A 23,209-nucleotide genomic window follows, 5' to 3' on the forward strand; every position below is an offset into this window, starting at 1 on the left:
GTTATAACTTGCAGTTGGTTAAGTGAACTGTGTCGCTGCTTTATTAAATATGTTTTAGTGACATCTGATCGTTCTGTTGGCATTATTTAACCGTACCACTATCTAGTGGATGCATTATAGATTGCGTCTGATAATGCGGTGAGTCCAATGTGTGATAAAATGGTAAAATAAGCCATTCATTGAAGGTGCGCCTCATAATCCAGTGCGCCTTTTAGTGTGGAAAATACGGTAGATTAAAGTTACACTAAGTATTCGTAGCTATGTACCAAACAAGATAGTTACAAGCTAAACAGAGCAAGAATACTTTATAAACAAAAGTCATGTTGCTAAATAGAATGCACATAAGCACTGGATATTTAAGTTATTGACTATTACTTACAGACATGTAGTCGCCAAGCTCAGAAAGTATTTAGCAGCAATAACTTGTCCGGTGTGTTCCGTATCGTCTGTGCGGATAGCAACGAGGCCGTGTCACAAGCTTATTTCACTGGATTATAATGACCATAAGGTGGCTGTAAATAATTAACGCTTGCAAATTTAAACTAAGGGCAGAATATCAGCACAAATCAACTATGGAGTCAAAGGGTCTGTCAAAGCATATGTCTGCAAGACAGGATTGTCTCAAGGCACAAATCTGCTGGAAATTAAAATAAAAACTGCTGCTTTGAAGGTTCCATTGAGCACAGTAGCCCTCATCATCCATACACAGAAGAAATTCCAAACCACAAGGATTATTACTATAGCTGTCCGCCTCCCTTAACCTAGAAATCGGGGGAGAAGACCCTTTGAGGTGAAAAAGAGTCACTCTGTCAAGAAAACCTTCCAAAAGGACCACCACACACACGCCAAAAACTAATCATGCTTCAACGAAAAAAAAAAACATCACCTGGAAACTTGTGTACCGAGCAGTGACATTTCATCAATGTTCATTGTACACCAGGAGTGCCCAACCATTCAATTGCGGCTGACCGGTAGTCCGTGTAACGGTCCCAAGTCGACCACAAGAGAAAATGGAAACAAAAAATATTTGTGCGTCTGTGTGCGTTGTTATTCTAATATATTTTTGTGTTGGTGTACACTGCACCTTAAGGATCAGTTTCAGTCCCCCCCACCCCACCCCCAAATCCCCAAAAATAAATAAATAAAAGGTCACCTGTAACCGACGGTGACGCATGACCTCCATTACAGCAACGTTTTAGCGGTCAGCACTTCGTGCTTGCAGCTAGTCATCAGCAGAGCCGTTGAGACATACTGTATATATTTTTTGTTTATTCTCATTCAAAGTTTGTTTGATCGGCAATTCACCGCTGGCATTGTCAAAGAATCAAAATCTGGAGCACCAGGATAAGCACTTTAAAATGGTACATCCGAGCCACGATAAGTGATGTTTCTGCACTTAACATGCTACAAAAGTGCATCCCCGCCTACCTGTGTCAGGTCTACCACTAAGGTAGGCAGTGATATACTTTTCACAAACTCAGTATTATCTTATAGCTCGTTTATTTTTCTGTTTCATTCATGTTTTACGGTCTGTTTTGGCGGTTGCTCATCATAGCATGCCCGTGCATGTGTATGCGCGCATGTGTGTTTGTGTGTAAGTGTGTGCATGCACGTGCAGTAACAGATCGTTCGTGGGAGGTTGGATGCTTGAAAAGTAGATCTTTGGTCAAAAAAGGTTGGGCACCACTGGTCTAAAAGGTCATCAGGATTGTACCTTTAGCTACAATGTGATGCGGGATAATAGTAAATATAATACATTTTAAACTGAAAAGAAAAACTTTTACCTAAGTATTAGCAGATGTTTAGTCATCCTTGTTCCCTCTCCCGGGGTGCAGAGCGCACTCCGCTCACATAAATTCATGAATGCCTATCATCAGCAGCTCAGTTATCTTTGTTTTTCAAACTTCATGCCAACTGCTGTGAACTGCTGAGGCAGGTCAAGAAAGACATAAAGAATAAATGCAAAGGTCATCAATCAGAAGGAGTCATCTTGCTTATTCACAGTAGTTGGCATGAAATTTGAAAGTGACAAGTCAAAAGTGTTGTGAGTTCAATTATTTTTACGCTGAGGGAACATGGAGGCTTGTGCACAAATGGAAAAAGTGACTACGTTGAAAAAAAAAAAGTAAGTACAGTAAGTTCTATCTGTATTAGAAGTCCTTATACCCAAAGAAATGCAACTTATATTTCTTTCTCTCCCCGTCTCTCTCTCTCTCTCTCTCTCTCTCTCTCTCTAAATATACCGTATTGGCCCGAATATAAGACGCTGTTTTTTGCATTGAAATTAGACTGAAAAAGTAGGGGTCGTCTTAACATTCGCGGTCTAGATATTATACCCATTCACGACCCTAGATGGAGCCATATATGAACTTGAACTTGACTTCCCAGACCAAAGTGAACCCCTGCCACGAAGAATAAAAATAAAAATAGCGGTATCGCAAAGAAAAAAAAATTAAAAAAATAGCGGTAACAATGAAAAGAGAAGAAAATAAGATATGTAAATAAAAAATAACATGCTTTTCTCTCAAATATATTGTTATAATAATTCGTTTCAGATGTACCTGTACTGTAATTATTTTCTGTATAAAAATTAATTTGGTGTTCAAAAAACTTGAGTCTTGAAAAAGAGGGGGCCGTCTTATAATCAGGCCAATACGGTGTGTGTATGTGTGTGTGTATATATATATATATATATATATATACATATATATATATATATATATATATAAAACACTGTACCGGTATTTATATAATCATCCAGCTTCTCATGGCACACAATATTACGGAGGCAAAAAAAAAAAAAAACAAGCCTGATGTTAATTTGGTCATTACACAAAATTGTAATGCAAAACTAATTGCCAATCACCAATCCTTAGATGAATGTTTCAGTTTTCGACTTTCTACATTGTACCTTAAATTAAATTGGGCATTGTTCCATTAGGTTTCATCTCTAAAAAGTCGGTTGAGGAAGTTTTCAACAACCCCAGGCGATGGTGTGGCTCGTGCCTTCCTCAAGAGTCAGGCAGCTCTGTTTGGCAGCTACAGAAATGCTCTTCAGATTGAGTTGGTCAGTAAATCGTTTCACACTACAGATAACATATTTAACACAGAAAGAAACCACTGTTTTTTTTTTATTAATCAAATCATCTATCCATCCATTGATTTTATGACTTTTCTCCTTTTAATGATGAGCTGAAATCAATCCGAGCTGAGTTTAAGCAAGAGGAAAACTTCATCCTGGACTGTTTGCCAGTTGCGCTTTATTAATCATGGCTTCACTACATGTGCAGAGCTTTCAGCCGCTCCGCCCCCAAACTCTGGAACTCAATTCCACCCGAAATCTGTAATATTGATTTTCTTCTCACATTCAATCCCATCTCAAAACGCACCTATTAAAAATCGCATGCTTAATTTAAATTAATCTCTTCTTTTATTATCTAAAATTTTAACAGTGGTTTTATTGGTTTGTTCTTGAGTGCAAAGTATCCTTGAGTGTTTTGAAAGGCGCTTATAAATAAAATGTACTATTATTGGTAGTCCAGTGGTTAGCACGTTGGCTTCGCAGTGCGGCGGTACCGGGTTCGATTCCAGCTCCGGCCTCCCTGTGTGGAGTTTGCATGTTCTCCCCGGGCCTGCGTGGGTTTTCTCCGGGTGCTCCGGTTTCCTCCCACATTCCAAAAACATGCATGGCAGGCTGATTGAACACTCTAAAATGTCCCTAGGGGTGAGTGTGGGCGTGGATGGTTGTTCGTCTCTGTGTGTCCTGCGATTGGCTGGCAACCGATTCAGGGTGTCCCCCGCCTACTGCCCGGAGACGGCTGGAATAGGCTCCAGCACCCCCGTGACCCTAGTGAGGATGAAGCAATTCGGAAAATGAATGAATGAATGAATGAATATTATTGTTATTATTATTGATATACCTACTATTACTTCTGTTTCCATTTGTTCTTCCACTTTCTTTTGGCGGTTGGCAAATAATTTTTGTATCTTGCCACCACCTGCTGGCCACTGATATCAATGCACATGAAATTGGAAGTACTTTTGTCTTACACCCACCCGCTGGCCACTGGTGGTAATGCACATCAAATATTCGCCAAGCACCAAAACAAAGTCAATGTCATGAGGAAACGATTAATTTGTGTGGCAGTTCGAGCTCTAATTTCAATATTTACAAGTCCCAGGACCAGCCAAACTATGGAAAAAAACTGTGACTTGTCGTCCAAATAGTATGGTACACATTCTTACCCAACAATTGAAATTCACTGCACTAGAGCACTACAGATGTGTATTTTTTTAGCTTTTTAAATGTTTTTTTGTTCATTGTCAGGGTGAACCAATAACATTTAATGAAGAAACCTTTGTAAACCATCGATTGAGTGCCATGAGAGTGTTCCTTCAGAATGCCATCCAGCTTCAACTTTTCAAACAGGTAAACATTTGCATCCATATAAATTTTGTATGCATTATTGTATTCTACCCAGAGAATTATGGAATACCGAGCCAGAACACTTCAACGGATTTTTTTGCTTCGATTACGGTCATGGTTTTATTTGAATCATGAATAAACTGTGAGTCATTTTAAAAATCAACTCAACTGTATTTATAGAGCACTTTTGAACAGCCATCGCTGCACACAAAGTGCTGTTGAGCAACTAACATATACAACAGTAAAACAACCAATCAGTAACAAAGGCGGTAGAGAGCACCAAACAGTATAACTAAGATCATAATTTGGGTCATGCTGAGTCAAATGCCAAAGAATATAAGTGAGTTTTGAGGCAGGTTTTAAAGATGGGCAGCGAGGAGGCTTGCCGAATGTTCAGTGGGAGGTCATCGCAGAGAGAGGTACCGGCGACGGAAAAGGCTCGATCCCCTCTGAGCCTCAGTTTAGTTCTTAGTACTTCTAATAATGTCTGGTCCACAGACCTGAGGCGCCGGGCAGGTGTGAAGGGGCGGATGAGCTCAGAGAGGTAAGGTGGCGCGAGGTAATGTCGAGATTTGAAAACAAATAATAGGATCTTGAAAATAACTCTAAAATGTAAAGGGAGCCAGTGAAGGGATGCCAGAGTAGGAGAGTAGCTCCCTCTTACGAGTACCAGTTAAGAGGCGAGCAGCGGCATTCTGGCCCAGCTGGAGGCGCTTAATGGAGGACTGGCTGACTCCAAAGTAAAGGGCATTGCAGTAATCGAGCCGGGATGTGACGAAGGCATGAATTACTGTCTCAAAGTGTTCTGCAGAGAGGAGAGGTTTTACTTTGGCCAGCTGCCTAAGATGAAAGAAGCTGGATTTAACAACGGCACCAATTTGCCGGTCAAGTTTAAAGTCACTGTCCAGTTTAAGACCCAAGTTTGAGACTTGACTTAAGACTTAAGATAAGGAGACAGGGGGCCCAAGTCTACAGAATGGGATGTACAAGGGCCACTGGGACCAGACAGTATCACCTCTTAACTCATTCACTCCCAAAGACGTTTTTAAACGTCTTTTCAGACATGGTCTAGAATTGGCTGGTACTGAATGAGTTAATAATACTACTTATATTACTATTGTAATATTCTAATACTACTTAAGAACCCGATTTGGGGCAAAATTGAATATGTTTATTTATATTTTCATAGACTTAATTGGTATTTTACATTTTTTTGTCAGTCTTATTCCAATACATACTACAGTATATGCAAGGCTCTCATCGCAATTTGTGAGTCATGAGTATTTTGTGCCTCCATCATACACATTGAAATGCAAAACTGCAAATGGGTTTTTATGTGGGGAAAATATGGAGCTGCCAAATGCTCTGGAAATCCCCGTAATGCTGACTCAGTATATCCATAAAACGTGATTGTTTCATTTTTGTTCAAACATATCACCAGTGGCCACCGTTAGTCTGCACTCTTAATGCAGGACTTAGGAGACATGGAATTGAGTAGTTTGTGTGACTCTGCCATAACCGATACAGATTGAGTAGTTTGTGTGACTCTGCCATAACCGATACAGATTTTTTTTTTCTATTTTATGACATACATTTTATGGGCTCTATGCACGAGAGCTCAAGACATCATTTACTGGTGAAAAGATTCGTAGGCATACAAGCTTCCGGTTTCCATTGACGGTTTCCTTCTGGAAGAAAGAAATGACCGATGTGAGTAAAAATTGCAGTAAAAATTGAATTTATGTGTACAATAGATTCATGGTTTTAGTGATTAATCGATTCCAAAAGTAAACCAGTTCATACAAAACTTACATTGTCAATTTGTTTTTTGTTAATAAACCCTTATATCTACACATTAAATTTATTTAGCTTTGAAAATTGATCACACGCATATGAGAAGTTTAACTGTCGAAATACCAATGTAAAAACAACTTGTTTTTCCAATGACAGTTCATTGATGGCCGTTTGGTGCTATTAAACTCTGGAGAAGGTTTCAATGACATCTTTGAGGAGGAGATCAACAATGGCAATTATGCAGGTGAGCCAGTCTTGATGTATCGTTGTGATTGTGAATAAGGCCCTTTCTATTAATTGTCCGACCATCATCCAAGATTCGAGAGGTGGGCTACTAACCTAGAATATGTATACTTGTCTGTTCATGAAAGTTTCTTGGATGGTTTGGTGCTGTTTTAATTTCGACTCTCCCAGTACATAGAATCTTAAAAACCTTTCACTTGGCAGTATTGTGTGAGCTGAGTTTTGTTGAGAATATCAATGTTTCTTATATACAGCCCAAATTCCTGGAGTTTTATATTGTAACAGCCTTTGTATGCTCAAGTATCCCATCAGAAAGCTTTTATCCATGTCTCGGTGAACAGTTTTTAAAATGTGGATGATGATTAGATTGACCTGAGGTAAACTCCTCAAAAGCTAAAATGGTGCACATTTTGGCAACATTTCAGTATTTGATGAATTTGTTATGAAAATTACATTTTGCGTGTATATTGACAAACCTCACTTTCAATCCATCTCTTATATTTGGGGGAGTTTTCTGTTTTATCATAGGCAATAGAAAACAGGCATTGTAATCACTCTCTTATTGTATTCATTCAGATATATTTGGCTACATTTCCTAAATCATCTCAGTCCCTTAAACATGTCCACAAAAAAATAAAAAAATTAAAGACATTTGATCAGTTTTCTCCACTTCTCTTAAACATTCATTCATTCATCTTCCGGACCGCTTGATCCTCACTAGGGTCGCGGGGGGTGCTGGAGCCTATCCCAGCCGTCTCCGGGCAGTAGGCGGGGGACACCCTGAATCGGTTGCCAGCCAATCGCAGGGCACACAGAAACGAACAACCATTCGCACTCACACTCACACCTAGGGACAATTTAGAGCGTCCAATCAGCCTGCCACGCATATTTTTGGAATGTGGGAGGAAACCGGAGCACCCGGAGAAAACCCACGCACGCCCGGGGAGAACATGCAAACTCCACACAGGGAGGCCGGAGCTGGAATCGAACCCGGTACCTCTGCACTGTGAAGCCCACGTGCTAACCACTGGACTACCGGGCCGCCCTCTCTTAAACATATTCACAGAAATATTTAAAGACGTTTTAACAATTTTCTTCACAGGAAATGATACATCTTACCACCAGTGGCTAATCACTGTGAAGGTGAGTAAAATCAGACCCATCACCACCCCATTCAGAATTTTACCAAGTCTATTGTGCACTTGTATAAAAACATTCTAATTGTATCTGTGGAAAAAACGTTGTTCAACCATGATGAGGATAAGCGGATTTAGACAATGGATGGCTGGATGGATGAAAAACTTCAAAATGTGTGTCGAAGTGGTAGGAGGCATTAGCATAAAAATACAATTCAAAATCTAACTCGCACCTCAGTAGTCCTCTGTTGTGTCTTGTTAGATTATGTCTACACCAGTGGTCCCCAAACCTTTTCCTGTGAGGGCCACATAACTTTTCGCTTCTCTGATGGGGGGGGGCGGGGGGCGGGGTCAGTTTGTAACAGCAAAAGTGTGACTGCAAGAGTACCTAGACGTAAAAATGTATTGTTTCCCAGAAACCCACACAAAATCAAATAACTTTTTTTTATATACTCGCGGTATTAAAGACGTCTTTCTTTTTGGGACACACCACCTCCGCAACAGCATTCATGCATTTCTTGACAAACTCTCCTTACCGCTGCTTGCTATCAGTTGAGCAACCCGAAAGCTAGCCCGAACAGATGGCTGGTTCAGCTGAGCTTGGCGTACAAATGTATTTTGCTGAGTTAACGTTCCTCATTTTAGCGTTGACAGTTTGTCTGCTCTCATTTGCCCATGCAAAAAATCGTACTTGTTGTTCCGAAGGGATTCCTAGTGTCTCCGCAGATTGTATTCTTTGAATACCGCCACCGACAGATGAGACAGACAATATTTTCTTTGAATTGAAAAAGAAATCGTTTCTCCATTTTAGGTTAAATAACCTGAATTCTGAATAATTTTTTTTCTCTTACCTCACCTTTTCGCCATGATTACGTTCTCTTTGAGAGGGACGGATTTAGGATTTTTTTTTTCTGGGGTTGCCAGATAACGGCACAGACCGCAGAACGATGGAACAAATGTCACGTTATATGTGTTTATGAAATTGTTACTAGCTAATAGTTAATCATGACAATAGTTCATAACTAAGGAATATTTTATTGCTAAAGCCAAATTTTACGATAAAATACAAATATACATAGATGAAAAATAAATCAAAAGACTCTCTGGTATTGTTCAGGGGGGCCGGACCAAATGTGGAGATGGGCCAGATCCGGCCCGCGGGCCGTAGTTTGGTGACAATTGGTCTACACCTTATATTGAAAAAAAAAAAAAAGCACCTCAGTTGACATCACTGCTACTATCAAGCATTACCGTGATCCTCTCGCTATATTGCACTTCATTTATCACGGCTTCAAAGTACTGTATTCAGAAAAAAAAACTGCTGTATGATTCAGAGGTTTAGTACATGACTGTATGCATGATTGGTTCCCCGCGCGATGTCGGCCAATGACAGCATAAGTGGATTTATCCCGTGAGCTGATTCGCTGCGCATGTCCGCAGCCCGCCCAGCGCCTTCCCTTGTGTCTCGTCACGTTGTTGACTCTCTGATCAGTGTCTCGTCAATGCTGTTGTTTGCTATGTGTGCGGAGGTGTGTAGGTGGGTGGGTGAGGGGTGCGGAGGGAGAAGAGAGAGGGAGAAAGTGATTGGGCTTGTCCGTGTGTCCTGACAGAAAGGGAGCGGTGCTATTTTGAACACCGTGAAGACCAAAGCAAACCCAGCTATGAAGACAGTGTACAAATTTGTGAGTACATGCCACAAAATGTTCAACCTATGTTCAACCAAGTGCTTTGCTTCTAGTCTGCTTCTATTGACAGGCTAAAGACCATGCCAAAATGGGCATCAAGGAAGTAAAGAGCCGACTAAAGCATAAAGTAAGTAGGTGAACACAACAGGGCTATGGAATATATACACAAGGGGTGGGCAAACTTTTTGGCTCAGGGGCCACATTGACTTTTAAAATTTGATAGACGGGCCGGGTCAGCACAAGATATCTATCAGTTCCAACTGCAACTCCTGTGGCACTGTTTCCGGGTCTTGTGAGAAGGGACATGACACCAGCTGAAGTGCCCTGTCAATTTTTCACAAAAGCGACGGCAGAATTACTCATGCAGGTCATCCGGTGATTTTCTGTATTTTTTCACATGTTGTGGGGCCTCCTTTAACGTAGCCAGTGTGGGGAAATGAGCAAATGACTTGCCTGACATTTGCTTCGAAAATAAAATCAGCTTGCTTTTGAAGGCGTTGACGTTTGCTTGCATTTCATTCACAAACTAGTTTTCCCTTGGAGCTTCATATTCAGTCCGTTCATATGTGTCAGTATGTCCACAGTAAAAGCAAAATCACAAAGCCTATCTCTGTCATTCAGCTCAGGAAACTTGTCACTGTTATCAAATTGCTCTAAAAATGAAATAATCTCCCGTCTGAGCTCGCACACACGTTGACATACTTTCCCCAACTTAACCACCGGATATTAGAATGGTACAATAAATCCGTGCATCAGCTTCTTCAAGGAATTGAATAAATTGACGATGGTGAAGTCCCCTCGCTTGAATAAAATTGACATGTTTCACGACTGGCTTCACTACGTGGTCAAGCTGCAGCACGGATTTACACAGTGCTTCCTGGTGAATTATGCAGTGTACGAAAATTACCTCCTGCTCAGGGTTGTCCTCTTTCACCCTGTCCTGAACTCTCTTCAGCATCCCAATATTTTTTCCTGTCAGATTCGGTGATCTGTCTGTGGTAACGTTGGTGAGCGTTCTCCAAGGTAATTTGTGCCTTTGTATGACCGCTGACACGCTGTTAAATAAATCCTCTCCTCGTGTTTTTCCTTTCAGTGATTCCATATCCAAGAACTCCTCTGTAATCTCGAAATTCTCATTAATCCCTCTGATAAAAATTAAGATTTTAGCAGTGTCCTTAACATCATTGCTTTCGTCCAGTGCCAAAGAATATAATGAAAATCTCTCCGCTTTTTTGTTTAGCTTGCTCGTTAAGTGTTCGTCAATTACTTCAATCCTGCGAGTCACTTACCTGCGTGATAAGCTATTTTTTTCACATTTGTTCTTGCTCTCAGGACATAAAATACTTGCTGTCTCTAACACGCACTCTTTAAGAAACTCTCCTTCGGAGAAAGGCTTGCTGGCTCTTGCTAGTTTGAATGCCAGTAAAAAAAAAGTTGATCAAGTAAAGGTGTTTTGTTGAGCCTGCAAACTTGCTAGCAACCTGTCAGCGGTGGCTGTACGTTCTTGTGTTGAAAGGTTGCTGGCGTAATTAGCATGTTTAGTGGAAAAGTGACGGACGATCTTGTATTCTTTTAAAACCGCAACAGTTTATTGACATATATGACATACAGCCTTGGATCGGACTTCGGTAAAAAAGTATTTAGGCCTTCTTAAACACCCGGCACTCACTGTCGACTTTTCTTTTTTTTTTACATTGCTGCAGATGGCTTGCGATCTAACCAGTAGAATTAGAGCGATTACTGAATTGGAAATGGCTCGCTCTCTAGAGTGCGCTCTCTCTCTCTCTCTCTCTCTCTCTCTCTCTCTCTCTCTCTCTCTCTCCCTCTCTCTCATTCTTTCGGGGTACAGGCACTGCAAAATAAAGTCACAGCGCCATCTGGTGTTGAACGACAGTCATTGGAACTAAATATGAAATAAATTGCGGGAATTCACATCAAACCTTGTACTGTATTCTGAACCAATCTTCGGTGGGCGGATCTGGCCCGCGGGCCGTAGTTTGCCCATCCCTGATATACACCGTTTTTCCACTGTGTTCAAGTCACTTTTAAAAATTCATTTTCCCAAAATTGTGCAATTTTTCAGTGCAAGGTTTTTTTTCCCCCCCCCCACATCAAAATTATTATTTTTTCACTGCTTACAAATAATGGGCATTTTATTGAGTAAAACTACTACCATCCACAGTATTTGACACGTTCCAGTGGTGGAGGGGTTTGTATCTCCGATTGATCCTAAGAGCTAAGTTGTTTGGGGCTTTAGGCCTCGGCGTGGGTCACCTTTAGCAAACACAGCATGGCTCATCGACCCCTTATAATGATTAAACATTAGTACCCACCCTTTTTAGGAGTACTTGAAGGGTTTGTTTGAGAGTGCTCCTTCGTTTTGCTGTAGTACTTTAATGCTCACGTGGGCAATGACAGTGAGACCTGAAAGTGCGTGATTCGGAAGAACGACCCACCAGATCTGACCCGAAGTGGTGTTCATTTTGCACAGGGGCCCGATTGAGAAACGGGATTGCTTGTTGAGGGCCAAGCCACCATGCTAACCTAATCTTGCCAATAGAGTCATACCTCAGTCTTCGACCATCAAAGGCTGTTCAAAACACGATTTGTTCGAAAACCAAAACCACACTCTTTAAAAAAAAAAAAAATCTTTATTGAACACGTCTGCTCACAATGGAACGCTACACGAGGAAGCGTTACTTCCTCATCTACCCAATGAAGTGTCACTTCCTTGTGTAAGGAAGGTGAGAGGAGTCAAGTGGTGCATTCAGGTGCGCTCAATTTGGTCGAGAACCAATTTTCGGTCGTAATCCGAGGCATAAAAAAAAAAACTCGAAATTTTTGGTCGAGAACAGAGACGTTCGAAAACCAACGTTTAGCTGTATTAGATTTCATTTATTTAGTATAAAAGCATAGTCCTGTTTCAAGAAATTGTTTTGGGTGTAGATATGTTATGATATTGTTATTGTGGCGAGATTTTTAGACATAATTATAAGCAGTCATTAAGATTCAATTTTTACACTTTTTAATAATAACATGAATATTGTGCACCAACCACCAACTCATATTACCTGTGACGAGTTAGTTTTATTAAATATATAGATTAGTGGGAAATCTATTCTTGACAGTGATTCATAATGATATAGTGATGACGTAATACTGCTAGAGGGCTTAGAAAAGGTGCAAAATTTCGCAAAACCTTTGCTATTTTGACAACGGTTTAGACAGAAGTTGTAGCTCTTGCTTGCGACCTTGCTTGTACTAGTATGCACACACGTCCACATAAAATAAAAGCACAATTTTCTCAATAAAGGCACTTAATAGTCACTGTGAGAGCTGGTCTGCCCTGACAGCTTGACTTTGGTTTTTAATGAATCAGGACAGCATTTGATTGAAATTGTTAGTTCAGTTTTGGCATTCACAAACATAATATAATCAAATGATAAATTACGTCATATATTCGGGGGGCGGGGAGGTTGGGATCACTTTTTACAGACGACTTTGTCAATCTACAATTTCTGCGGCGTTGGATACCTAATCTCATCTACCTAATCTGAACTACAGAGTCAAAACATCCCAGTTTTACATTAATAGTTATTGTTTCCACATTGCAGGAAAATGTAGATAATGGATCTGGAATCATCGCTGGAGACAATGACTTCCTTGCAATTAGAATAAAGAGTGGGAGGTCACTGCAGACATTGGATGAACATAGAACGAATTGGCAGTTTGGACTTGTAAGTATTTTCACATTTGTTTATAATGTATTTGAAAAAGAAAATGTTATTTAGTACATTTCAATTGTGTGTAGTTTGAAGTACTGTAAAAGCTGGACTCTTAGTTTTTCAATGTTTTTTTGTTTGTTTTGCTTTTACAGAGACAATCACCTGTGCAGTTGAAGAAAAGCAATTGTGATGAAAGTCTGGAAGGTTCTCATGACCCGTAAGACATCTTAAATGATAGATACGTATTATACATAGACCATTTTGTAATTTATAAGAAACATCACTGTATATTTTATTGGTGGCCTTGTGAGCAACTCATTACACTAACACAATGAAAGGGCAAGTTCAATTAAAAGGTTTCAAACATTTGTTAATGCTGTGTAAACGCATCAAGTGAGGAAAGTTTTATGGCCTGACTAGAACAGAACCTTATTGTCACTATCACAGAAACAATAAAGTCTCTGTTTACAGCCATTATTGTCAGTTTGATAAGTGCACATCAGCGGGCACAGAAGCCGCCAAAAAAAAAAAATGTGGGTCGGGAGGGGATCCCCCTGACAAATAAACTTCAATTAATCGATAAAACTGATGAATTGCACTGCTGACCCTCACGGTCCCAGCATTCTTATTTCCTGCACAGTGGAGAGAAGAGGGTGATATCCCCTGATACTTATTTTGACATCTCGACTCGGAAAATCCAGTAGCGGTACTTCTATTTACGAAATTATTATGTCCTAGAAGACATTTCTTTACTAGAAAATTTTGTAAGCAGATAAAGCCTTTTCCATGTAAATGCATTTAATCCGTTCCAAGGCCCTCAAAATTATGACATAAATGTTTTATGAAGCATAAAAATGCATCAAAATATGTAACAAATACATGTTACAATTAGATTATTGCACAATAAATGAGAGTTGTGCATAATGTAAAAAAGAAAGAGAAAAAAAAGATGGTCATTTAACTTTTAACTGCTTCCTCATCGTTTTTTTTGCCCTCTTTAGTCACCCCCCGCGACCCTATTAGGATTAAGCGGTTTGGAAAATGGATGGATGGACAGTTCATGTTCTCTTAGAAGTGGTTTTTGCCTGGCGTTTTGTAAAGAACTGATCCAAGGACGTTTGCTTTTGTCGGCTTTAAACAATCCTTCAAAAATGTCCAAGGCAAACATCAGCAGAGTGAGAAATCGCCCAACTGGTGAACACTTTTTCTGGGTGATTCACGTTAACGTAATACTGTCGGAACACCTCATGGCCAGAGGGGCGAATGACGAGGACGCTGCATAGACACTTAGCTATTTATCTATCTATCTACACACATCGACTCATCGACATAGACACATCTTGTTACGAAATTTGTTTCGTAACAAGAGGCAATATTTTCCTGTTGAGGCGTTTCATAACGTGAACATTTCGTATGAAGAGACGTTCGTAAGTAGAGGTACCACTGTATTAGCATTTATCATAATATCAGGACACTTTAAAAATGTGCAAAAAAATGTATTCTCACTAGACGTTTTTGAGTATAAAATTGCAGATGTGGCTATTGGTCAAAGTCTAAAAATAGAGGGAGGATTAGTAGTATGTGCTATGATGATCATTTTATGTGTTTTATGTTAAGACCGAGGACCCCTATGCAAATAAGTCTATGATTTTAGTGATCCATCCTTTACATTTGTGTTTAATGCATATGTATTGTAAATTGCTATGTTGAATTAACAATCCATCCATCCAACCATTTTGTAATCCGCTCATCCTCACAAGGGTCGCGGGCGCGCTGTAGCGTGTCCCAGTTGACTTGGGGCAGTCGATGGGGGACACCCTATGCTGGTTGCCAGCCAATGGCAGGCACACAGAGACCAACAACCATTCGCGCTCACAATCACACCTCAGGACAATTTGCATGCTTGTTGGAATGTGGGAGGAAGCCGGAGAAAACCCATGCATGCACGAATTAGAAATAAGTTTTGTCCATACTCTAATCCAATCTTTCAACAATAGTATGAACTGTGAATTTGATTTGACCGCCTCATTGAGTCTAGGCATGTGTCCACAGGTCACAGCGATACTACTCACTAAGAAAGGCCGAGTGGATAGAAGAACATGATTCTAATTTGGGTATTGAAACTCCCAGCCCACTTCCAGAGAACCTCTCCAATGCCAGCATTCTAGCAAATTTTTTTAGCTGCCTTGATGAGCATGAGCCACTTCCCTTGGCTAAAAGCCTTGAGGACCTGAAGAGTCTGCAAGATTATGAAAAGCTTCAAACCAAGTTCACCAGTCAGGTCAGAGACACGGTATATCGGCTTGTATCATTTATTTTAACTTCCAGACGAGACCTTTGCCAAATGTTTTTGTTGGAGAGTACATTCTGAATGTTGTTCTTCTGTTGTTGTTGTTTTTTAAATGTCTTCTATGCCCGATATTAATAAAGCTGCCTTGCCCAGCCTGTGGCAGTGTCAGTTACGAACCACATTATTTAGCAAGAGCTGTATTTTTTTATTCTTTTGAATGACCATTAATGAACAATTCTTATTTACCAGGTCTACCAGGTCTCTTTTACAAATCAGTGTCCTTTAGCTTAATGTTTGTTATTTGTGACGTTCATCGTTAGCATAAGTACCGGCAGATTCGTACAGTAATCCTCTAATAATACAATGGTTCACCGGTTACGGTCCTGCTTTAGAGCAGATTTTTTTGTAAAATGTAAAGTTTGGAAATCCTCATTATTTAGTGGAAAACTGTGGTTGAAAGGAATCAAGCCGTAAGCGAATAATGGTTATATAGGAGAAGCCGCATGCTGGTACGATATTCCATGACATGTTAATGATGTGTTATCGGGTATTCATCAAGATTTTGGTCATGTGTCGCATGATAAGTTTCTGCAAATACCAGCATATAATATGACATTGCTGGTAAATTGGGATCGATGTATTTTGTAAAAAGATTTTGCGCATTTGACGGCAAAATGAAACAAATATTTATACAATCTTTTTTGTGTTTGCAGCAGGAGGACCTTCATTTCTGTGAACACTCACAATTATCTCCGGACCTCAAGCTCCACAGTGCTTTAAAGCTGCTGAGTAAAGAATCAGATCAAAGTGAAATTCCTTCTTGGGAACCTATGACCTGCAAGAAAACTCAATCAGCTCAACTTCTCACACAGACAAATGACCAAAATAGTAACAGCACAGGTGCTGAATCACAAGACCTGTCCAGCAACGACACTATCGCCATACCTCGTCCTCACGTAAGGAAGAGTACTGAATTTGGAATGATGTTAGCACCACTTATTGGTCAGTCTCAATCGAAACCGAATGAGGAAAGGACAAAAATAGGGGGTCAAGAATTTCGAAAAGCCCTGAGTAAGACCTCAGACGTGTTCAATATTGCGGACGATCACATGGATTTGATAAGCCTTCTTGACCCCCTTAACAAGTCACCACGGACTAGTTCCATATCAGCAAGGGATGAAATGAATATTGACACACACTCAACATCGTGTCAAACAACAATTCCTCCGAGATCTTACCCACTCAGCCAGTCTTCTTTTCAGCCGCATCATCAAATATCACCAACTGTCTTTACTCAGTCTTTCCGGCATTCTCTTCCTCAAATGCAATATTTGTCAGGTGGGAGAAGAACACCTCTGAATCCAGTTTCTGGACCACCATGTGCTTCTTATCTACACAGTGCAACCCAGCCACCGCATTTCCCTTCACTCTCAGAGGTCTATAAACAGCAATTGCCTGACAATTCTACTCTTCTTCCCAGTTATCGAATGGGCAACTCTTCCCCTTGTATCCCACTGCTTCACTCGTCAACCAGCACTCGGGCCCTTTCAGGACTGACGGACTCAATGCCCATCCCGGGCACTGCTTCCAACACACTAACAAGGCCACTTGAAATGGAAGAAGGCAACCAGAAAACTCAGGATCTTTTTGGCGATCTTCTGACAATGATTAAACCAACCGCACCTCTTCAAAAGAGCATCGATCAACTCCAAAAGACGTGGGAAACATTTGACTAAAACCTTGCCATGGATTTATTCCTCTTTGACAGAGGCAGATGTGTTCATTCTTGCATGAAAAACCTCTTTGGAAGAACTTGAATTATAGCATCAGACTGATTTAAGAATCAGTATATTTGTTCCTTCAGCAAAACAGAGACTATGATTAAATTATGTTTACATGAAATGTTGTGCGACAAATTAATAAAACATCACACACATTAAAAACCTACAGTACGTACCATTTGAAATCTTTCTTGACAGAAGTAACGTCAAATTCAGTCCAAACAGTGAAATAGTTTTTTTCCCTTTGGTTTCTGGCAGTTTATTGTGACAGTCTTAAGGATTTTCATACATATAGCACTGTGTCATTATAGTCATTTCTAAACAACTTGAGTTAAAATTTGTTTATGATGATATTTTGTAATATGCAATTAGCTTAAGTTTCTTCAGTGAGTATGGAGCACCTTACATGACATGAAAGACCAAAAAAAAGTGAAGTTTGTGGGGGGAAAAAACCTGTGCAAGGCAAGATTTAGGCAAGATTCCTCATCTCACCCCTCGGGTGGTGTCCGTCCCACATTCAGCTCGGCTCCTCTACCAGAGGCCAGGAAGCTTGAGGGTTCTGCGCAGTATTTTTGCTGTTCCCAGGACTGCGCTTTTCTGGACTGAGATGTCCGATGTTGTTGTTCTTAAGTCACCCGAGGCGCTTCAGGATAATCCTGAGTAGCGCTAGACTTCTATTTGGGAGGTTTCTGAGTTCGCCGAAGTCATTCCCCAGCTGACAATGATGCCGTTCCACCATAAGCGCCGGGCAGCGGAGCCACAGATGTTCGCCTGACTCTTCCTCCTCTCCGCAGAGTCGGCAAGGCGCGTCCGCACACCTCCCTAACAGTGGCGGATCAATTTCACTGAGGGGGCCGGGCTGGGGCCAGGGGTTTTGATGGAGGGGCACATTCAACCCAGGGCTAGAAAAACACATTCAAAATCTTATTTGACTTTTTATTTCATCAAACTTTGAAAGCATTGTAGTCATAACATGACAGTGATGAGAAAAAAAACTATTAGGGGGGCTAAAATGTCTGCAAGCATAACAATACGCCGTGTCCATCTGTTGAGAATATTCAAGCCAGGGGATGATGACACTAATAATAATAATACATTTTATTTATAAGCGCGGTACCAGCCTGCCTTGAAGCTCCTTCTCCTGTCCCCCGTCAGGGTCCTGGGAAACTGTTTTAGGTCTGGCTGCATTGTCGGGTCCTCTTCACATCAACTGATGTCTGTGGACAAAGACAAACCAAATAGATGTAAACACAAGTTCTGCATGGACACAGCATATTCACTAACCTGCTACACTTATATTGCTGAGGCACTCAGACATACACAATTGTCTAAAATGAATTGATTGATGCTATTAATTAAATGTATTCATTATTTTTTTAATTGTATTAAATAAATTTAAATTAATACATTCTCAAGCCTGACCGGGGACAAAAAATGCAACTACACTAGATGTTTTACATGCATATAATTATCCACATTTTAAAAGACAATCAATGTCTTATATATTGATCCTGTCAAATAAAAACAAAAATAAATAGGGAGACTAAAAAAGTTACACACAGACACACAGAACAGGATCCGTGTTCTTTTCAGCAACACATACCTGATAGTCCAGTGCTTGTTGAAGCGCAACTATCATCTGTCTGTGTCTCACACTCCACTTCTATTGCAGTCTCGTCTTCCTCATTCTCAGGATCTTCATTTGTATCCCTTTCCTGCTCTGTGTCCTCGCTCTGAAAATAAATGAATCCAGTGTCCTCTCACTCTCCCTCTCTGGTGCCTTCAACTCAACTTGCTCCTCTTCAGAACTCTCACCACCATCATCATCTGACTCTCTCTCTGTCTGGATCAATTTGTTTCTTTTTCATATAGAAATATGATGTAATGTCCGTTTTTCTTTCATTTTTATTTTTTCATTTTAAATGTTTAAGTGAAGAGGAATTAGAATTAGAATTAATAATGCTACTGTTGGGGGGCTTGTTTCGTTTTGTGATTTTACATCGAAAATAGCACTCGTGTCGTGGTCATTTTCTTCTCTGCGGACTGCTTCTCCTTTTCCCGCTCATTTTTAAGTGGTGCAGCGCACTAAAGGGTCCGACTAGAATGTTAAGCCACGCACTTTGTTTCCACCTTTCGCATTGGCGACTCGGCGCGACTGGGTAATCTATGCTCGGAAGGGGGGGGGGGGGCAGAATCAGTGCTGCAGAAGCACTGGCCCACGTTGCCCCCAGCCTTCATTTTCGCCCTGATCTTATGTTTCAGGTCAGTTGCTGCCTTGCTCAGCATGTCATTCATTGGGGTCGGCCTCCCAATCTCTGGTATAACCTCCTCCTCTGATCTGGCAGCCTGGGGCCCTTCACCATGTAATCTGCGTTGTACCTCATCAATCTCCTTGCTCGCCACTCAGTCTATGTGCTGTCCTTGTGCTGTCTTCTCCTAGCCTCCATCCTTTTTCATCCAAAAAAACAAACCATGGAATTGGTTGGCTGGTCTCTTGATGCAATCGACAAGATTTTCTCGACGAGAAGAGCAGGCAGTGGGGAGCCTGCTTGCCCCTCGGGACATTTGCTTCTGGGCACACCCTAGCCTAGATCCTTGGAGGAAGCAGAGAATGGTGTGCCTGTCAATACTGTCCGTTGAGGAGGAGAAAGACATCTACATTAACAGCCTTCTGATAGCAGGTATGCTGCAGTTTGGTGTTAGCAGTTTCCTGTTCTATCGCAAAATCCAACCGACGGGAGCAGCTTTATTGGAAGTGAAGAAGCTGCCGGTCATTCTCGATGGTCTAGCGTAAATGTCCAACACTCAGACTCAAGCGGTGATTGAGCTCAACCGCAATTGCGGTTCTGGAGCGTCTCCGTACGATCGACAACAACAGAGAGAAGTGGAATTCTCGCTTCGAAAATGCATTGAGGATTTGGCTGATCAGCGCCACTGAAGGGATACACCCACGGACTCAAGGCCACCTGAAATTGTTGGCGGCCGTCCCTCCAAAACAAACAATTCTATTTGGACCCCTTTCCCCTGGATGGAAGGTATGCACGGAAGCTAGTGCCCCCACCATCACCCCCTTCTTCTCGGACATGGACTGATAAGCCAGGACTGTCTTCATGAGCAGACCTTGACAAAGCAGCTGCAGCCTGTTCACGCATACACATTAGGGATGTGAATCTCAGCACTGAGGACGATTCGATACACATCTCGATGCACTACAAGCGATGCGATACTTAAACGATACATGGAATTTTCTGGCGATACGATGCGATACGTTTCACCATCGTCACGATGTGATACGACGCGATACACATTAAGTTCAAATCAATGCGATCCGATACGATACAATGCAATTTGTTGCAATATTGTGCAATTAAACATGACGCAAATAAGCAAAGAAAAAAAGTTTTTAAAAAGATGGAATTCGGTATGGTATTACAAAAAGGATACCACTTTATTCCTTATAAACAGTAGAACTTGTAAAACAACTTATTTAAGTCCTTTCACAATTGGGTTTTGTGCAAAGAAAATGGAAACAATTTGGCACCAGAGACTCACAGCTGTTGGTATAGTGTAAACACAAACAGACTACTCTCACTGAGTGTCTTATATGAAATATAATTATATATATATATATATATATATATATATATATATATAACGGCTGGATAGCTCAGTTGGTAAGGCATCGGTTTGGCATACGGTTCGAATCCCGCTTGGGGCAAAAATGAGCACATAACACCATCCAGTGTGGGTCCTTGGGCAAGATCCTTCACGCTAATGCCTACCTCATACAATGATGAGAGACAATAAAACGAATGACATGCCGGCTCAGACGTCGCCCGGCCAAACAAGGTCTGCGTCAGGTGCTGGGGAAGCAGAGAAAAACCTTGATGAAAAATGGGCTACTGGAACAAAGCGGAGATGGGCGAGATGCGATAACATGGCTCTATTGGAATGCTACTACTCAAGCAACCCTAGTCAGAGGGGTTACATGCAGAGAATGTGGGCTAAATGGTTACTTCGAAACCCACAGTCACGGTTGACCACGAAACAACTAGTAGCTCAGTGTTCCAACATCCACAAGCGGCAACTGCTGTCACAACTTGAGATTGATGAGGTACAACACAGGTTCCATGGTGAAGGGCCCCAGGCTGCCAGATCAGAGGAGGAGGTCATACAAGAGATTGGGAGGCAAGCCCCAATGAATGCAGATGATGAGATTGGGTGGCCAGCCCCAATGAATGAAATGCTGAGCGAGGCAGCAATTGACCTGAAAGCTAAGATCATGGCGAGAATGAAAGCTGGGCAACCTAGAAACCGATTACAACGGCTATGTGAAGTACCATCTGAAAGTCTCATAGAAAGTGTGAATGCAGCACTGAGGGCGATCCCTACCGTAACGATCACAGAAACCAATGAGCTGATATACACTTCAGCATCAGTGATCCTGGAGACTCTGGGCTATAGGAGCAACCATGGAAGCCATGAGCTACGTTACCCACCATGGAAAAGACGGTTGGAGGCTAAGATCAAGGCGGCCCGGAAAGATGTGAGTCAATTGACGGAGGCCCAGAGAGGTGTAATGAAAAGGCCGATACCAGAGAGGTACATCCAGATGACCATACCTGAAGCACTCGAAACTGCCAAACAAAGGCTCCAAGCCTTGTCCAGTCGCCTAAAGCGGTACACGAAAGAGAATGAGGCCAGACGAATAAACAGGCTGTTCGCAACACAACCTGCGAAAGTGTACGCTCAGTGGCAGGGTCCTAACAACAGAGCTGACCCACCAAGACTGGAAACTGAAAGGTACTGGAAAGGCATATGGGAGAAGGAGGTTGCACATAACAGCAGTGCACAATGGCTGGTGACCCTGAGAGAGGAGCACAGCAACCTCCCTGAACAGAACCCAGTTACCATAACAGTGGCAGACATACAGGAAAGAGTCTCAGATATGAAGAACTGGACAGCACCAGGCCCGGACATGGTCCACACCTACTGGCTAAAGAAACTCACAGCACTCCATGAGCGCCGAGCAGTACAAATGAACCAGCTGCTGAGGGATGGGACTCACCCAGAATGGCTAACCGAAGGGCGAACGATCCTGATCATGAAGGATCCCTCGAAGGGTGCAGCCCCATCCAACTATCGGCCAATAACCTGTCTCTCCACAACATGGAAGCTCATGTCAGGCATCATTGCGGCTAAGATAAGTGGACACATGGATCAATACATGAACAAAGCGCAGAAGGGCATTGGTAGAGATACCAGAGGAGCCAAACATCAGCTCCTGGTTGGCAGAACAGTCGCACAAGACTGCAGGTCCCGACGTACCAACCTGTGCACAGCTTGGATTGATTACAAGAAAGCCTATGACTCGATGCCACATACATGGATCACTGAATGCTTGGAGTTGTATAAGGTGAACAGGACCCTAAGAGCCTTCGTTGCGAACTCGATGAGGATGTGAAAAACCACACTTGAAGCCAATGGCAATCCACTTACCCAAGTGTCCATCAAATGTGGCATATACCAAGGTGATGCACTCTCCCCACTGCTTGTCACGTTCTGCCCGAAGCGATAACAGATCGCTCCGTGCAGAACAAGGAAGTAAAGGGTTGGATCCCCGGAAAGCAGACAACGAAAAAATCTTGTCAAAGAAAAGGGTGTCTTTAATGACAAAAAACAGAAAGAGCCCGACAGGGAAAAAAACGGTAACACAAAACGCTGGTCAAATAAGGACCAGGAATAACAAAGAAGGAAACAACAACTGAAAACGCTCGCGGAAAACAAAAAACGCGAGGAGGGCCTGAATTGGCGGAAATACGAATAATACAAAATCTTAGAGGCAAAACGCGAATCACAAGAGTATCGGCCGTAAGGCAAAAAGGGAACGAGTCACATAACAAATAGCGAAATAGAGCGCGAGAGCAATATGGCACGGCGTGGAATTCTCCGGCAGTGAGTAAACTGCCGGAGTCTCCTAATAAAGGAAGCATAATCATCCCGAAATGAACAACAGGTGTGCAGTCGGCGGGGAGAAAGCCCCCCCCCTGCAGGCAGGCACGGAACGTGACAGAAACCCCCCCTCAACGGACGCCTCCCGGCGGACCCCCCGGTTTGGAAGGATGAGAG

At 41.8% G+C, this 23,209-nt stretch overlaps 1 protein-coding gene and 1 long non-coding RNA gene across 5 annotated transcripts in view; one reads left to right on the forward strand and one right to left on the reverse strand.

Moving 5' to 3' along the window:
• Positions 1 to 17,255, forward strand: part of LOC127590663 (DENN domain-containing protein 1A-like) — a 56,696-nt gene extending 39,441 nt beyond the window's left edge. For 2 of the 3 annotated variants that reach the window (XM_052050076.1, XM_052050078.1), the window contains 10 exons: positions 2,942 to 3,067; positions 4,328 to 4,429; positions 6,377 to 6,464; positions 7,566 to 7,606; positions 9,210 to 9,281; positions 9,355 to 9,411; positions 12,899 to 13,021; positions 13,162 to 13,226; positions 15,062 to 15,290; positions 16,013 to 17,255. In XM_052050076.1, the coding sequence (XP_051906036.1) occupies positions 2,942 to 3,067; positions 4,328 to 4,429; positions 6,377 to 6,464; positions 7,566 to 7,606; positions 9,210 to 9,281; positions 9,355 to 9,411; positions 12,899 to 13,021; positions 13,162 to 13,226; positions 15,062 to 15,290; positions 16,013 to 17,035 (1,926 nt within the window). In that variant the 3' untranslated portion in view covers positions 17,036 to 17,255. The remainder of the gene's footprint in view (positions 1 to 2,941; positions 3,068 to 4,327; positions 4,430 to 6,376; positions 6,465 to 7,565; positions 7,607 to 9,209; positions 9,282 to 9,354; positions 9,412 to 12,898; positions 13,022 to 13,161; positions 13,227 to 15,061; positions 15,291 to 16,012) is intronic. The other variant, XM_052050077.1, reaches the window with a different exon arrangement.
• A 658-nt stretch (positions 17,256 to 17,913) lies between these two features.
• On the reverse strand, positions 17,914 to 20,135 carry LOC127590737 (uncharacterized). 2 transcript variants are annotated; one of them, XR_007959749.1, is made up of 4 exons: positions 19,711 to 20,135; positions 18,684 to 19,662; positions 18,198 to 18,297; positions 17,914 to 17,982 (listed from the first exon to the last, which is right to left on the reverse strand). It is a non-coding gene; the product is annotated as an uncharacterized LOC127590737 (long non-coding RNA). The 2 variants fall into 2 exon arrangements; XR_007959748.1 differs by having other exon boundaries at positions 18,684 to 20,135.
• Between the last annotated feature and the right edge of the window lie 3,074 nt (positions 20,136 to 23,209).

This window comes from Hippocampus zosterae, chromosome 18, assembly GCF_025434085.1.
Source record: "Hippocampus zosterae strain Florida chromosome 18, ASM2543408v3, whole genome shotgun sequence".
NCBI classification, from domain to species: Eukaryota; Metazoa; Chordata; class Actinopteri; order Syngnathiformes; family Syngnathidae; genus Hippocampus; species Hippocampus zosterae.